The 17,300-nt window shown below is 42.6% G+C and overlaps 1 protein-coding gene across 1 annotated transcript in view; it reads left to right on the top strand.

The window, feature by feature from the left end:
* The window catches only part of CNTNAP2 (contactin associated protein 2), a 1,667,645-nt gene that overhangs the window by 1,499,700 nt on the left and 150,645 nt on the right, over positions 1–17,300 (top strand). The window contains exon 16 of the mRNA XM_084620442.1: positions 8,437–8,607. Coding sequence (XP_084476568.1) covers positions 8,437–8,607 — 171 coding nt within the window. The remainder of the gene's footprint in view (positions 1–8,436; positions 8,608–17,300) is intronic.

Raw genomic sequence — 17,300 nt, 5'->3', positions numbered from 1 at the left:
CTGTGCCCTGTCTCCAACAGAGGCCAATACCAGAGCTTCAGGGGGAATGTACAGAAGAGGGCATCTGGAGTGATCCATTCCTGTCTTCCCCCCCCCCCCCCGGCTGCTGGCAGTCAAAGGTTTAGGATGCTCCGAGCATGGGGTTGCACCCTGACTACCTTGACTAATAGCCACAGAGAGAGCTACCTTCCATGAACTTATCTAGTACTTTTTTGAACCTAGTTCAACATCACAACATCCCATGACAAGGAGTTCCACATTGTGTGAAAAAAGTACTTTCTCTTGTTTGTATTAAATGTGCGGCCTGTTAATTTCTTTTGGTGACCCTCGGTTTGGGAAAGGGTAAATAACACTTCTCTGATCACTGTTTCCACACCATTCATGATTTTTTAGACCACTATCACATCCCACCTTAGCTGTCTCTTTTCTAAGCTAAACAGCCCTAATCTTTTTAGTCTTTCCTCATATGGAATCCATTCTATACCCTTGATCATCTTTGTTGCCCTTCTCTGAAACCTTTTCCAATTCCACTATATCGTTTTAGAGATTTGGGAGACCAGAACTGGACAAGGTGTGGGCACACCATAGATTTATATAATGGCATTATGATATTTTCTGTCTTATTTTCTGTCCCTTTCCTATTTCTGTCCCCTTCTGTCCCCTTCCTATTAGTTCCTAACACCCTGTTAGCCTTTTTGACAACTGCTGCTCCACACTGAACTGAAGTTTTCAGAGAACTATCTATGGTGGTCTCTTTCAGCTAATTTAGAACCCATCATTGTATATATGTAGTTAGGATTATTTTTTCCAAGCTGCTTTACTTTGCACTCTTCAATGTTGAATTTTATTTGTCATATTCATGTTTTACTTGGGATTTTCAGTGTTTTGTTCTTGATTCTTACTCAGGTAAAAACTCCCATGAAAATGTAAATCAATCAGTATTTCATATGAAGTTCATGGGAGTTTTGCCTGAGTAAGGGCAGAATAAAAACTGAGCAGAAAGCCATGTAGTGAGTAATTATGGAACAACCCACCAGGACAACTTTGTTCAAATCACCTGACAGTGATTGGCTTATGTCCTGCAGCATAAAAGTTTATTTCCCTATTAATAATAATAATAATTAATTAATAATAATTAATAAACACACACGCCACACACACAACTCACAAAACAATTTCTTTTCTCTAATCCTTGTTTCAATCCTACTAAACTCTCAGTCTCTGACATCTTGAGGAAACGTGGTATAACATATTTTGTAAAAATAGTAAAATTATTTACTATGAGACTGCACTGCAACACTCGGTCTAAGGGTCATCTTTACTGAGAAGTGGGAGAGAGACTCTCCCCTGTGCAAATTAGGAAGTGCACAGATCAATTCAGGGTGAGCAAGACTAAGGGAGAAAGGGGAGGCTGTTTTATTTCATTTAGTTAAATTTAAAACTCTGCATCGGAGAATCTTCATCCAGAGCTCTGAATATCCTGGCAATAAAATGAAAAATACAATAAAAAAAGTTCTAGGGTCAATCAAAGTGCCAGTAGCATTTAGGCATGCAGTTGTTTTCATGTGAGTGTTGATGTGGGTTGCTTGTGGGTTAATATAGAGCTGTACCCCAAAATATGTTTTATGTATACATTTTCTGGGGCGGTGTTTTGGAGTGTCGGTGGGAGCAGACAGTTCCAGCACACTGCCCAACAGACACAAGACATTAAAGTTGAAAGAATCAATGGTCAAACAATGGAGCAAGCATCATATGAGCATCATCTTAGTTGGTCTAGCTGGCTGAGTGGGAGAAACCAGTCTGAGGCAAAAGACCTTCCTAGGGCCTATAGCAAGGGCCTTTCAGCAACATGGAAATTAGGGTAAGGCTCACACAGGGAGGGTGGAACTTTGAGAAACAGGAGTTTCTGGGGAAAGGAAAAGGGAGAGGGCAGAGGGAGACTGACACTCTGGAAGGCAAACTAAGACAAGGCTTGGTCCCAAGAGCTCCCAGACTTGTTAGCAGAATGTAGGTCGGATCTATTCTGTTCCTGGAACTCAAGAAGGAAGCCCACCTAACTTAGCTTGTAATTAAGATTAGATGAGTCTAGATAGATATGAAGGTTGCTTTTTACGCTAAAATTATCTTCTCTAGTGCTCTGTTCCAGTTGTTCAATAAACCTACATGTATTTCGACAGCTGTTCATCACCGTATGGGGATTCCACAAGGGTTCAGTCACCTACACAGTAATAAGTGGCGGGCATAGATGGGGTGTGGTACCCAGGTCCCAGTCTGTGAATGAGAGAACGGTATTCCTAACAGGCCTAGCACCTGAGGGCGTACACTCAGAGAGACCAAAAGGGAAACAGGTGCAAGCAGCTCCACAACCATTACAGTTTTACGGAAGGAAAATGGAGTTGCATGCATAATTATCCATTTGGTTCACATAACTCAGGCACTTTTAAAAATGTAGACCTAAGACTAATGAGCATCCATTTCTTGTACAGCCCCTTCCACAATAATAAAATAACTCAAATGTCTGTTGAAATCATAGAAAGTACCCAAACAGGAACTAATCAATCTGCCTAAACGTGGTACACAGTAATGCCAGACAGGAGTTACTTTCACTGAAGACCAGCTGATACAACCAATCTAGTTGTCCCACACAGGTGCTGCTTCTGTTATAAAGGTATTGGCCACCATGCCCAGCCCTCTCACCTCCCCCCACTACTGATTTCCCCAAATCATTACAATGTTTTAAACCTGTCTTCTTTTTAAAATACACTCATTCTCCATCCTCCATAGGGACAGAAAAACATGGAAAAAGAAGAGGGACAAGGACTGGAAGAGGGAAAAAATGATCTCATAAAATATCCCCAAGTGTATTTAACCAAAATCCTGTTCCAGTTATAGTCAATTTAAATTCTCAAGGAGTCTCATAAGCACCTCAAATGGCAAGAAGTCAGACTATGCTGCATTACCAGTAACTTTAGCTATTAAACATACAGAGCACCAACTACACTAATACTCAGCCCGTGCTAACAAGTGGAATGGCAATGTTAGATATGTAACGACCATCCCTCTTCGAATGCTGGTCCCTATGTATATTACACTGCGGGTACACATATGCTTCATGAGCCTAAAGCTGGAGAATTTTGAAAGCAGCGTCCATTGGTCCACACATGCGCCCTTGCTCACCCCCTGACTCCAACCAAGGAGATAAAGGGAAGGGCGGACCGACCTCTTCTCCAGTTCCTTCTCACCACTGCATCATCTGGGTCGGAAACTGGCTTTATTCCTTTATCTGTGGCTAGAGAGAGAGAGAGAGAGAGAGAGTTTTAGAAGTTTTTGGGAATTTAAAGTTTTATCTAATAGTTTTTATCTTTTAGTTGGTTAGTTGGAAGCCCCCCCACACACACACCCCATTTTGAGTACTGGACTACACCCAGGACTCTGGGCTTCACAATTTGCCCTTCCTATCCATGCCCCTTCTCAGTCAGTGACAACCACCAATATTGCTTCAGGGAAGCCCACATCACGGCAAGGCGCAGTATCTGCATTCCCTTCCCCAGTCATACCTAGGAAGGGTGGGAACTTCACCTTAGGAAGCACCATGAGGCCACAATTGGACCTAGACTGGGGGACCTCCTGTACATTGGCCCGACTTTTGATAAATGCAAAGTAATACACATTGGAAAACATAATCCCAACTATACATATAAAATGATGAGGTCTAAATTAGCTGTTATCATTCAAGAAAGAGATCTTGGAATCATTGTGGATAGTTCTCTGAAAACATCCACTTATTGTGCAGCGGCAGTCAAAAAGGCCAACAGAAGGCCAACCTCAAGTTGCAGTGGGGGAGGTTTAGATTGTATATTAGGAAAAACTTTTTCACTAAGAGGGTGGTGAAACACTGGAATGCGTTACCTAGGGAGGTGGTAGAATCTCCTTCCTTAGAGGTTTTTAAGGTCAGGCTTGACAAAGCCCTGGCTGGGATGATTTAACTGGGAATTGGTCCTGCTTTGAGCAGGGGGTTGGACTAGATGACCTTCTGGGGTCCCTTCCAACCCTGATATTCTATGATTCTATGATTCTAAGGTTGGGCATCATTAAGAAAGGGATAGATAATAAGACAGAAAATAACACTGCCTCTATATAAATCCATGGTATGCCCACATCTTGAATATTGCGTGCAGATGTGCTCATCCCATCTCAAAAAAGATATATTGGAATTGGAAAAAGTTCAGAAAGGGGCAACAAAAATGAGGAGAGATTAATAAGACTGGGATTTTTCAGCTTGGAAAAGAGACGACTAAGGGGGGATATGATAGAGGTCTATAAAATCATGACTGGTGTGGAGAAACTAAATAAGGAAGTGTTATTTACTCTGTCTCATAACACAACAACTAGGGGTCACCAAATGAAATTAATAGACAGTAGGTTTAAAACAAACAAAAGGAAGTATTTCTTCACACTATGTCCAGTCAACCTGTGGAATTCTTTGCCTGAGGATGTTGTGAAAGCCATAACTATAACAGGTTCAAAAAAGAACTAGATAATTTCATTGCGGATAGGTCCATCAATTGCTATTAGCCAGGATGGGCAGGGATGGTGTCCCTAGCCTCTGTTCGCCAGAAGCTGGGAATGGGCAACAGGGGATGGGTCACTTGATGATTACCTGTTCTATTCATTCTCCCTAGGGTACCTGGCATTGGCCACTGTTGGAAGACAGGACACTGGGCTAGATGGACCTTTCGTCTGACCCAGAAAGGCCATTCTTATGACTTAACAAAGAGTGCACCTTCTGCCACAAGGTTCATCTCAGGCGTGAGGGAGTCTATCCCCACAGATCCCTTGGCAGCATCTTATTGGGAAAGCAGGGAATGGTAGTGGAAGGACCACATAGTTCAAGTGGTCTATCCATGGAAGAAGTAGAGTGTTGTCCTGCAAGTGATGATTCAGGGCTCCTCTGGAGCAGTGCATACTGCACTTTCTGTTTGTTAGGGATGACCGGGGGAGGGGTACTCCATAGAGTGAAAATATTGTCCAACCATATCAAATAAATGAATCCCAGCTGTAATCTTCAGTTTCAATTACTTGTATTTTTCTGTTATAAAAACAAAAAGGAAAAGATAGACATAGCTAGATGGATGCAATTATGTACATAAGTTTGAAAGCAGCCAAGTTATACATGCAGTAATGTATGCATGCACATGAGCAAGGCCGGGCAGGTATATGACTGGCCATTTGCAATTGCATATACACCATGGCCCTGATGTCCCATAACATAAATTGGATTACTGACATGCTTAACGTTAAGCATGTACTTAGTTTCTCTGTTGGATTGGGGCCATGTACACGAACACATACATATGGAAACAAGCAGGGAGAACTGGAGGTCCTGGTGATGTCAAGGAATTATGACGTGATTGGAATAACATAGACTTGGTGGGATAACTCACATGACTGGAGTACTGTCATGGATGGTTATAAACTGTTCAGGAAGGACAGGCAGGGCAGAAAAGGTGGGGGAGTAGCACTGTATGTAAGGGAGCAGTATGACTGCTCAGAGCTCCGGTACGAAACTGCAGAAAAACCTGAGTGTCTCTGAATTAAGTTTAGAAGTGTGAGCAACAAGAGTGATGTAGTGGTGGGAGTCTGCTATAGACCACCGGACCAGGGGGATGAGGTGGATGAGGCTTTCTTTCGGCAGCTCGCGGAAGCTACTAGATCGCATGCCCTGGTTCTCATGGGTGACTTTAATTTTCCTGATATCTGCTGGGAGAGCAATACAGCGGTGCATAGACAATCCAGGAAGTTTTTGGAAAGCGTAGGGGGACAATTTCCTGGTGCAAGTGCTAGAGGAGCCAACTAGGGGGGGCGCTTTTCTTGACCTGCTGCTCACAAACCGGGAAGAATTAGTGGAGGAAGCAAAAGTGGATGGGAATCTGGGAAGCAGTGACCATGAGTTGGTTGAGTTCAGGATCCTGACACAGGGAAGAAAGGTAAACAGCAGGATACGGACCCTGGACTTCAGGAAAGCAGACTTCGACTCCCTCAGGGAACGGATGGGTAGGATCCCCTGGGGGACTAACATGAAGGGGAGAGGAGTCCAGGAGAGCTGGCTGTATTTCAAGGAATCCCTGTTGAGGTTACAGGGACAAACCATCCCGATGTGTTGAAAGAATAGTAAATATGGCAGGCGACCAGCTTGGCTTAACGGTGAAATCCTAGTGGATCTTAAGCATAAAAAAGAAGCTTACAAGAAGTGGAAGGTTGGACATATTACCAGGGCAGAGTATAAAAATATTGCTCGGGCATGTAGGAATGAAATTAGGAGGGCCAAATCGCACCTGGAGCTGCAGCTAGCGAGAGATGTTAAGAGTAACAAGAAGAGTTTCTTCAGGTATGTTGGCAACAAGAAGAAAGCCAAGGAAAGTGTGGGCCCCTTAATGAATGAGGGAGGCAACCTAGTGACAGAGGATGTGGAAAAAGCTAACGTACTCAATGCTTTTTTTGCCTCTGTCTTCACGAACAAGGTCAGCTCCCAGACTGCTGCGCTGGGCATCACAACATGGGGAATAGATGGCCAGCCCTCTGTGGAGAAAGAGGTGGTTAGGGACTATTTAGAAAAGCTGGACGTGCACAAGTCCATCGGGCTGGACGAGTTGCATCCGAGAGTGCTAAAGGAACTGGCGGCTGTGATTGCAGAGCCATTGGCCATTATCTTTGAAAACTCGTGGCGAACAGGGGAAGTCCCAGATGACTGGAAAAAGGCTAATGTAGTGCCCATCTTTAAAAAAGGGAAGAAGGAGGATCCTGGGAACTACAGGCCAGTCAGCCTCACTTCAGTCCCCGGAAAACTCATGGAGCAGGTCCTCAAAGAATCAATCCTGAAGCACTTACATGAGAGGAAAGTGATCAGGAACTGTCAGCATGGATTCACCAAGGGAAGGTCATGCCTGACTAATCTAATCGCCTTCTATGATGAGATTACTGGTTCTGTGGATGAAGGGAAAGCAGTGGATGTATTGTATCTTGACTTTAGCAAAGCTTTTGACACGGTCTCCCACAGTATTCTTGTCAGCAAGTTAAAGAAGTATGGGCTGGATGAATGCACTATAAGGTGGGTAGAAAGTTGGCTAGATTGTCGGGCTCAACGGGTAGTGATCAATGGCTCCATGTCTAGTTGGCAGCCGGTATCAAGTGGAGTGCCCCAGGGGTCAGTCCTGGGGCCGGTTTTGTTCAAAATCTTCATAAATGATCTGGAGGATGGTGTGGATTGCACTCTCAGCAAATTTGCGGATGATACTAAACTGGGAGGAGTGGTAGATATGCTGGAGGGCAGGGATAGGATACAGAGGGACCTAGACAAATTGGAGGATTGGGCCAAAAGAAATCTGATGAGGTTCAATAAGGATAAGTGCAGGGTCCTGCACTTAGGACGGAAGAACCCAATGCACAGCTACAGACTAGGGACCGAATGGCTAGGCAGCAGTTCTGCGGAAAAGGACCTAGGGGTGACAGTGGACGAGAAGCTGGGTATGAGTCAGCAGTGTGCCCTTGTTGCCAAGAAGGCCAATGGCATTTTGGGATGTATAAGTAAGGGCATAGCGAGCAGATCGAGGGACTTGATCGTCCCCCTCTATTCGACATTGGTGAGGCCTCATCTGGAGTACTGTGTCCAGTTTTGGGCCCCACACTACAAGAAGGATATGGATAAATTGGAGAGAGTCCAGCGAAGGGCAACAAAAATGATTAGGGGTCTGGAACACATGACTTATGAGGAGAGGCTGAGGAAACTGGGATTGTATAGTCTGCAGCAGAGAAGAATGAGGGGGGATTTGATAGCTGCTTTCAACTACCTGAGAGGTAGTTCTAGAGAGGATTGTTCTAGACTATTCTCAGTGGTGGAAGAGGACAGGACAAGGAGTAATGGTCTCAAGTTGCAGTGGGGGACGTTTAGGTTGGATATTAGGAAAAACTTTTTCACTAGGAGGGTGGTGAAACACTGGAATGCGTTGCCTAGGGAGGTGGTGGAATCTCCTTCCTTAGAAGTTTTTAAGGTCAGGCTTGACAAAGCCTTGGCTGGGATGATTTAATTGGGGATGGGTCCTGCTTTTGAGCAGGGGGTTGGACTAGATGACCTCCTGAGGTCCCTTCCAACCCTGATATTCTATGATATATTTTGATAAGTATCTCATGGGGTAGGAGCTTGAAAATGTCCTCACAATGTCCTCAAAATGTCATCTAACTTTTGAAATCTAGCAACCTATCTATAAAAAAAGTGTAACAAGGTAGAATTGGAATGATTTCTCTTTTTGCATACAGAAAGCACTGTAACATGCTTTGACATTAGAAACTTTAGCTTCTGTTCTTGCTTTGGTTACACAAGTAAATAACAGCTTGGAAGGAGCACTGAAAGACATAATTTTGTCGCTCACATCTCCACAGGAAATTACTGGAACGCTGCGTCTTTCATTACTCCATCGTCCTACCTTCACTTCTCCACATTCCAAGGGGAAACCAGCGCAGACATCTCTTTCTATTTCAAAACATCCGCCCCTGATGGAGTATTTCTTGAGAATTTGGGGAATACAGATTTCATCAAACTTGAGCTGAAATGTGAGTATATTCTCTCCACCACTTTTACTGAGAACGAAAAACGAAAGGTAATGAGATTTAAGAAACCTCTGTCATTCAACACATGGCCAAGTAAAAGCTGTTTGTGATGTAGGACAAAGTCCAAATCTACCTTTTCACTATATTTGTAAATTACCTTAGTGGGGAAAAACCCTGGAAATAACGATCATCTTGTTTATCATGGAGACATGGAGTCATAGCAGGAGAAACAAAAACACTGACATATATTACCTAACTCTTAAGCCTTTTTAAATTACATGCCTAATTTAGTTATTTTATTTGAAGAGTATATGTGTGTTGTATACCATAGTTATTCTATAAGTGAGAAAAGTATGATATGACTATTTGACGATTTCAAATAACCAAAGATATCAAGGCATATATGCAATGTTAAACTCTGAAAAATCCTGGAGTAACCAAATCTTTATGCCCACATGGGTTATGACTAATCACCAATGAAATCTCTGATCTGAAAAAGAGGCCGTGACAGGTTGACATGCTGCAAGATAAAGTTAACAGAGAGAGTGATTTTTTTTTTAATCTTAAGAAACATGGGACAGATTTCCAAAAGTAGGGCTGGTGAGTCTAAGGAGGTTAGTAGGTGGGAACAAAGATGGCATTAAGCCTCCTTTGCTCTCCCTCAATGCAGTTGAGCCCTAAGTAATTTGTCAGCGGTCAGACAGTAAATCAATGGCAGAGCCAGAGACCTGATTCCCAAGTCTGTCTGCTTCTGCCTAGACAACACTCCTTCCTACAGCCTAAATCCTCGAGCACATGACTGATTAGGATGTTATCTTTTTAACAATTATTAATTTCATAGCTTCTTCCTCCAAAGACATCTTAACATGGAACCGCACCATATCAATGAATTTTGCCCACTACACTTTAGAGTCCTGTATGTTGATGCAAACAGGACTTGCTTTTTCCAGCCCTTTATCCTTTTGAGCTGGATGGGGAAACTTGTGCAACCTTCACTGTATTTTTTTTTCATTGTATTTTTGGTTTTCCTACCAGAAGGTCAGTGTGTTGAAAAATCAACCCCTTCAGAGAAAATGCTGCATTAGCCACATGTCAAATGATGCATAGGACACTGAAGGAGCTCTTAATCCCCGGGACCTCTAGAAAACTATCAAAAGTAACTGAAAAAAATCTAAGCTCCTCAGGGAAATTTCTGACACAGAGGCTTTCCAGCATCATGAACAAATGGATCAAGAAATGTCTGAGGGAAGTGTACACACCATTCCTTTAAAGATAAGACTGCATCTCAGATATGCGTAATGCAGGAAAGACTTAACTTTCAAATGAGGAAACTTAGCTCCACTCCAACTAGCTTGCGTTAGTGGTAAGATAGAGGCTGCTCTATATGGCTCTACCAAGATGTCAATGGCAGTCATTGATCAGCTAGACATAGGGACAAGCTGGCCTCACAACATTATACCAACCTAAGACATTGGGGTGATCTTCCCTTGGCTCAATATACCAACTTCAGGGCCATTTTTTGCCAGCAGAAAGCAGAAAAGGCACATCTCAGGATGCACAACTTGGCAAAACATTAGCATAGCTCTTCCTAACTCTGATTCAGTCTGTGATGGGCCAACACAGCATATGGCAAACAGTTTCTAGCCATACCACTAGCTAACTCACCACAGGTTATTTTCATTTCAATCTAATTCGTGTAGACTGCTGGAAATCCAGCTGCTTTATTGTATACTGATATTTTTACAAAAATAAACATTTACAGTACTGAATAGCACAGTCAAGTCCTGGTCTATGATTAGGACCTGTAGGAGTTATGGTAATACAAATAATAGTGTACCAGCTATGCTTTACACACTGAATCTTTTCTCCTGTATTTCCTTTCGTAGTTTGCAGTTTCCTGCTATTTGAGATTTTTTTTAGGTTACAGTCAACAAATTTGAACGTAAAACCTCCTGTTTCAGTCGGGAGTTAGCATCAAGGTTAATCACAAGGTTCCTGTCCGAGAGTGTTTGCTTCATTCCTCAAAGCACCTGTGGAGATGTGCACCCAACCATGTATTTTGTTTTCTGTCTTAATAAAGGAAAGAATAATTGGGCCCAGGGCAAATTAAGAAAAGACAAGCTTCTGTTGTCTAGTCATGATGTTAAGATGAGTGAACTTGGTTTCCTGCATGTCTGGATTTGATTACATGTGAACAGATGTGAATTGAAAGTGTCTCTTGATAAAGATAGGGTGTGAGAATCTTGGCTAGGGGCTTAGTCTAAGCACCGGTTTTAGAATATATCATTTTCCTAGAATCATGCATTCAAATACTCTCAGTGCTGACTAAGCCCTTCATCCTTCTTAGGTAGATAAAATGAGTGCATCTACCACTACATTTGGCACTAAAAGGACCTTTTGCTGTCAGTCTCATCTGATGGGCCAAGGACTTTATTTACATAGAGACCAAATTAGCTCTTACATGACTACAAAACACAGCTGAGATTCATTATGGGAAAAGTTTGCTTTGTAGCTGTCTGTGCTGCAGGGTGGATAAAATTTTTTAAAAATTAAAGAGGAAAAAATGTGTAGTGTAACGCAATATTTTTATTTACAAATTTGCTAGCTCTTTACTTTCTTCCCATTTTACACCCTTTTAATAGAATTTCAGATATTACACAGAGATTTTTCTATGAAGAAGTTTCACACTTAGAATGTTCATCTATGCTTAAAATAGCAATGCCAAGGCTTCATTAACATTTTTACTGTAAAAATAGCACTATTCAAATCCTACATCGATAGAAAATACCCTGCACTCTATTTGCAACCAATATCACCTTCCAATGTATTAAACTTTGACAAATCAAAAAAGTTGAAATGCTCCAGCCAAGCTACACTCCTCCATCAGGATTTGCAGCCTGAAATCAATGGGACCATGCTCCTAAGTCACTTAGGTACTTCAGAAAATCCCACCATTCAGAACCTAACGTTAGGCCTGTGTGCAGAAATAGGCCATAGTCACATTGTTAATTACAGTATAAATAACTTTTCATTGTTTACATTGAAGCAATTTTGTTTTGAAGTAACAAAGATTTTTGTCACTAAGAAAAAAGCTTTCAATAAAAATAGGGACTTTTAAATAAAAATAAAATGTTAGCTCCAAACACTGCAAACATTTACACACATAGTTAACTTACTTGAGGTCAGTGGAACTACTCATGTGAGTAAAATTAGTTATCTGCTTAACTGTTTGTTGGATCAGGGACTTAATTTTATTTGTTTGTTTGTTTTTGCTGTTTAGTAATTTCTGTAAAATTCAAATAACATCCTATTAGTAGTGATTATTTTAAAAAATATTTAATTATAAGTTAACAACATCACAAATTTTCAGATTCATTTTACAAAGCCTCAACCTCATTTAAATGTTTTTAAATTGGGTCATTTAAAAAATGATGAAAATTAATTATTTAAATCATCTTTACTTAAATCTCTCCATCCTGCCTTCCTGGACATGTTTTGAGGACAAACAGAATGAATGTTTATTCTCCAGAGCACTCACCTTTTACAAGTTTATCCGAACAGAGACCATTACATTAGCTAGGGTTCCCTTTCTGCAATCCAAAATTGCCCATAACCACACTCCATACCTGGGCACTCATGATACAGGGGTGATCGGGTGCCCACATGAAAAGCAACCCTCCACTGCTGGCCAAGTTGGTGCCAACCCTGAGCCTTTGTCCAGTCTGGGAACTAAGAAGCTGGGGTTTCCCAACAGGTGCCAGTCCAGGGTTTGGTGGCCTGGTGGGCCTCTTGTAGGCTGACACTTCCAAGACAATAATGTCTGATCGCTGATTCACCTGGTTGGGTTTTCCCTTGAGTCAAGGACCCTCCCTTACCCTCAGGCAGTTGTTAGTGTGACATCACCAAAGCCGTTTCAGTGGCTAGATAATTGTTAGCATGGTAGCACAAGCCCCATAAGTCAGAACCTCTCATCCCGGGCTCAGAAACAAATTGTGTAGATGTACCCTGTGTGACCTCAGACAAGTCACTTCACCCCTCTGTGTTTCTGTTTCCCTACCCATAAAATAGGGATCCCTCTATTTACCTTCCTTTGGAAAGTGCTTTGATGAAAATTGCTATGTGAGCTAAATATTGTGTTAAAAATATATTATAAAAATATATAAACCTTTCTTTGAAAAGCCTCTTTTCTACAAAAGCACCTAGCGTAACATACATAATTAATAAATAACAATTTAATTCCTTTGGGGGTATTGTATAGCCTTTGCCAAGCGAGCTAACACAAACATTTAATACTTTCATTTAAATTTAATATTTTCATTTCCTGAAGCAACATTAAATTCCAACTAGACTGAGCCACTATAAAGGACTTTTAAAAATATATTATTTCTTTCTTTATTTAAGCAAAGGGCTTTTATTAAACAATAACAACAACAAACCCTCCCTATATTGATTCCCCACACATATGCTCTCCAGTTATGAGTAGGCCGCTGTATTAAAACTCTGCTTCTTCTCCACATTGAACTGTTGTGTAATTATTGCCTTCTCAGAACATTTCAATTTGCTTAAAGTACTTGTCTGCCAATGGAGACATCGTGGAGAATTAGAATGTACCCACGCACAGTCAGATGGGTGAGGAGCCTGCCCTTCCCAGGCCATCATACATACTCTATTTGTGGCCACTTAAAATTGCAGGCAGTCCCTGTGTTTTGGGGAGTGCTGGAACTTCTTTCCTGACAGCTGCAAATTTCCCCAAAGAGACAGGAAGAAGACAGGGCCATGCTACAGCCTGCTCATACACACAAGAAAGCTCGGGGAGGGAGCGTGACTCTGCACCACCCCTACTTAGGACTGTGCATTAAGGGCACAATCAAAGCCATAATGCGTACCGTAGGGTGCATGACTAGACGTGGGACACAGGAAATATAATGGCTCTCTGACCAATCAAAAAAGCTATATCTGGAAAGAAAAATGGTGCCATCTAATAGTTATTTGTTATTTCTTGATGCAGATTCCTAGCCCTTGCAGAGTGGCAGGCCTTGAGTGGCCCACGCTGAAATGGTATTGTTCAAATAAGGCAGCTGTAACTGCACACTTCATGAAATGACTCCACACAGCAACTCCATTCCATTAGTTCCCTATACACTAAGAAACAACAAGAAAAGGGGCTTTTATCTGAGCTCTATACAAAGCAGGCAGCCTGGAAGCACTAACAGATATACCAGGAACGGCGGGGAAGAGTATATTGGTGCTTAAAGAAAGCTTTTATGTGAAAGAAAGCGTAAAATCAAATGAAGTAAAAATCATAAATGAATCAAACTGTACCATAGAATCTCTAATAATAAGAATATTGCGGTAGGCATATATTACTGACCACCTGACCAGGATGGTGATAGTGACTGTGAAATGCTCAGGGAGATTAGAGAGGCTATTAAAATAAAAAACTCAATAATAATAATAATGGGGGATTTTAATTATCCCCATATTGACTGGGTACATGTCACCTCAGGACAGGATACAGAGATAAAGTTTCTTGACTCCTTAAATGACTGCTTCTTGGAGCAGCTGGTCCTGGAACCCACCAGAGCAGAGGCAATTCTTGATTTAGTCCTAAATGGAGCACAGGATCTGGTCCAAGAGTGAATATAGCTGGACCACTTGGTAATAGTGACCATAATATAACTAAATTTAATATCCCTGTGGCAGGAAAAACACCACAGCAGCCCAACACGATAGCATTTAATTTCAGAAAGGGGAATTACACAAAAATGATGAGGTTAGTTAAACAGAAATTAAAAGGTACCATGCCAAAAGTGAAATCTCTGCAAGCTGCCTGGAAACTTTTTTAAGACACCACAATAGAGGCTCAACTTAAATACCCCAAATTAAAAATCATAGTAAGAGAACTAAAAAAGAGCCACCGTGGCTAAACAACAAAGTAAAAGAAGCAGTGAGAGGTAAAAAGGCATCCTTTAAAAACTGGATGTTAAATACTAGTGAGAAAAATAGAAAGGAGCATAAACACTGGCAAATGAAGTGTAAAAATACAATTAGGAAGGCCAAAAAAGAATATGAGGAACAGTTAGCCAAAGACTCAAAAAAAAATTTTGCTATTACTTTTTAAGTACATCAGAAGCAGGAAGCCTGCTAAACAACCAGTGGGCCACTGGACGATCGAGGTGCTAAAGGAACACTCAAGGACAATAAGGCCATTGCGGAGAAACTAAATGAATTCTTTGCATCGGTCTTCACGGCTGAGGATCTGAGGGAGATTCCCAAACCTGAGCCATTCTTATTAGGTGACAGATCTGAGGAACTGTCCCAGATTGAGGTATCATTAGAGGTGTTTTGGGAACAAATTGATAAATTAAACAACAATAAGTCACCAGAACCAGATGGTATTAACCCAAGAGTTCTGAAGGAACTCAAATGTGAAATTGCAGAACTACTAACTGTAGTTTGTAACCTAATATTTAAATCAGCTTCTGTACCAGATGACTGGAGGGTAGCTAATGTGACTCCAATTTTTAAAAAGGGCTCCAGAGGTGATCCCGGCAATTACAGGCCTGTAAGCCTGACTTCAGTACCAGGCAAACTGGTTGAAACTATAATAAAGAACAATATTGTCAGACATATAGATGTACATAATTTGTTGAGGAAGAGTCAACATGGTTTTAGTAAAGGGAAATCATGCCTCACCAATCTACAAGAATTCTCTGAGGGGGTCAACAAGCATGTGGAACAAGGGGATCCAGTGGACATAGCGTACTTAGGGTATGTCTGCACGACGAAATTAGGTCGAATTTATAGAAGTCTGTTTTTTAGAAATCCTTTTTAAATAGTCGATTGTGTGTGTCCGCACACAAAATGGTCTAAATGCATGAAGTGCATTAACTCGGCGGAGTGCTTCCACAGTACCGAGCGTCAACTTCCAGAGTGTTGCACTGTGGGTAGCTATCCCACAGTTCCCTCAGTCTCCGCCGCCCATTGGAATTCTGGGTTGAGATCCCAATGCCTGATGGGGCAAAAAACATTGTTGTGGGTGGTTCTGGGTACATGTCGTCGGGCCCTCCCTCCCTCCCTCCGTGAAAGCAATGGCAGACAATCGTTTCGCCCCTTTTTTCCTGAGTTATCTGTGCAGACGCCATACCACGGCAAGCATGGAGCCTGCTCAGCTCACTGTCACCATATGTCTCCTGGGTGCTGGCAGACATGGTACTGCATTGCTACACAGCAGCAGCAACCCATTGCCTTGTGGCAGCAGACGGTGCAATAGGCCTGAAAACCATCGTCATCGTGTCCAAGGTGCTCCTGGCTGCCTCGGTAAGGTCGGTCAGGAGCGCCTGGGCAGACATGGGCACAGGGACTAAATTAGGAGTGACTAGACCAGGTCATTCTCTTTAGTCCTGCAGGCAGTCCTATTGTACCATCTTATGGTGAGCAGGCAGGAGATGAGGATGGCTAGCAGTCCTATAGCACTGTCTGCTGACAGCCAAAGATGTAAAGGATAAATGGAGTGAATCAAAACAAGAAATAGACCAGATTTGTATTCATTTGCTCCCCCCTCCCTCCCTCCGTGAAATCAACGGCCGACAATCATTTTGGGGAGGTCTGTCAGGGGCACCTTCAAAACTTTAATGGAGATTCAGTCCTGCCTGAAATACCAGAGGGAGGGATAGCTTAGTGGGTTGAGCATTGGCCTGCTAAACCCATGGTTTTGAGTTCAATCCTTGAGGGGGTCATTCTGTGTGACAGTTGTTTTTGTTTCTCCTTGATGTAAAGCTACCCCCATGTTGATTTTAATTCCCTGAAAGCCAACCCTGTAAGCCATGTTGTCAGTCGCCCCTCCCTCCATCAGAGCAATGGCAGACAACCGTTCCGCACCTTTTTTCTGTGCAGATGCCATACTACAGCAAGCATGGAGCCTGCTCAGATCACTTTGGCAGTTAGGAGCACATTAAACACCTTGTGCATTATCCAGCAGTATATGCAGCACCAGAACCTGGCAAAGCAAAACCGGGCGAGTAGGTGACGTCAGTGCGGTGACGAGCGTGATGAGGACATGGACACAGACTTCTCTCAAAGCATGGGCCCTGGCAATGTGGGCATCCTGGTGCTAATGGGGCAGGTTCATGCAGTGGAATGCCGATTCTGGGCCCGGGAAACAAGCACCAACTGGGGGGACTGCATAGTGTTGCAGGTCTGGGACGATTCCCAGTGGCTGCGAAACTTTCTCATGCTAAAGGGCATTTTCATGGAACTCTGTGACTTGCTTTCCCCTGCCCTGAAGCGCACGAATACCAAGATGAGAGCAGCTGTCACAGTTCACAAGCGAGTGGCAATAGCCTTGTGAAAGCTTGCAACACCAGACAGCTACCGGTCAGTTGGGAATCAATTTGGAGTGGGCAAATCTACTGTGGGGGTTGCTGTGATGCAAGTAGCCAACTCAATCAAAGATCTGCTGATATCAAGGGTACTGACCCTGGGAAATGTGCAGGTCATAGTGGATGGCTTTGCTGCAATGGGATTCCCTAACTGTGGTAGGGCCATAGACAGAACCCATATCCCTATATTGGCACCGGAGCACCAAGCCGCCGAGTACATAAACCGCAAGGGGTACTTTTCAATAGTGCTGCAAGCTCTGGTGGACCACAAGGGACGTTTCACCAACATCAACGTGGGATGGCCGGGAAAGGTAC

The sequence above is a fragment of the Lepidochelys olivacea genome (genome assembly GCF_965140295.1).
Source record: "Lepidochelys olivacea isolate rLepOli2 genome assembly, chromosome: 2".
NCBI classification, from domain to species: domain Eukaryota; kingdom Metazoa; phylum Chordata; order Testudines; family Cheloniidae; genus Lepidochelys; species Lepidochelys olivacea.
This window is presented reverse-complemented; position numbering and strand designations above follow the sequence as displayed.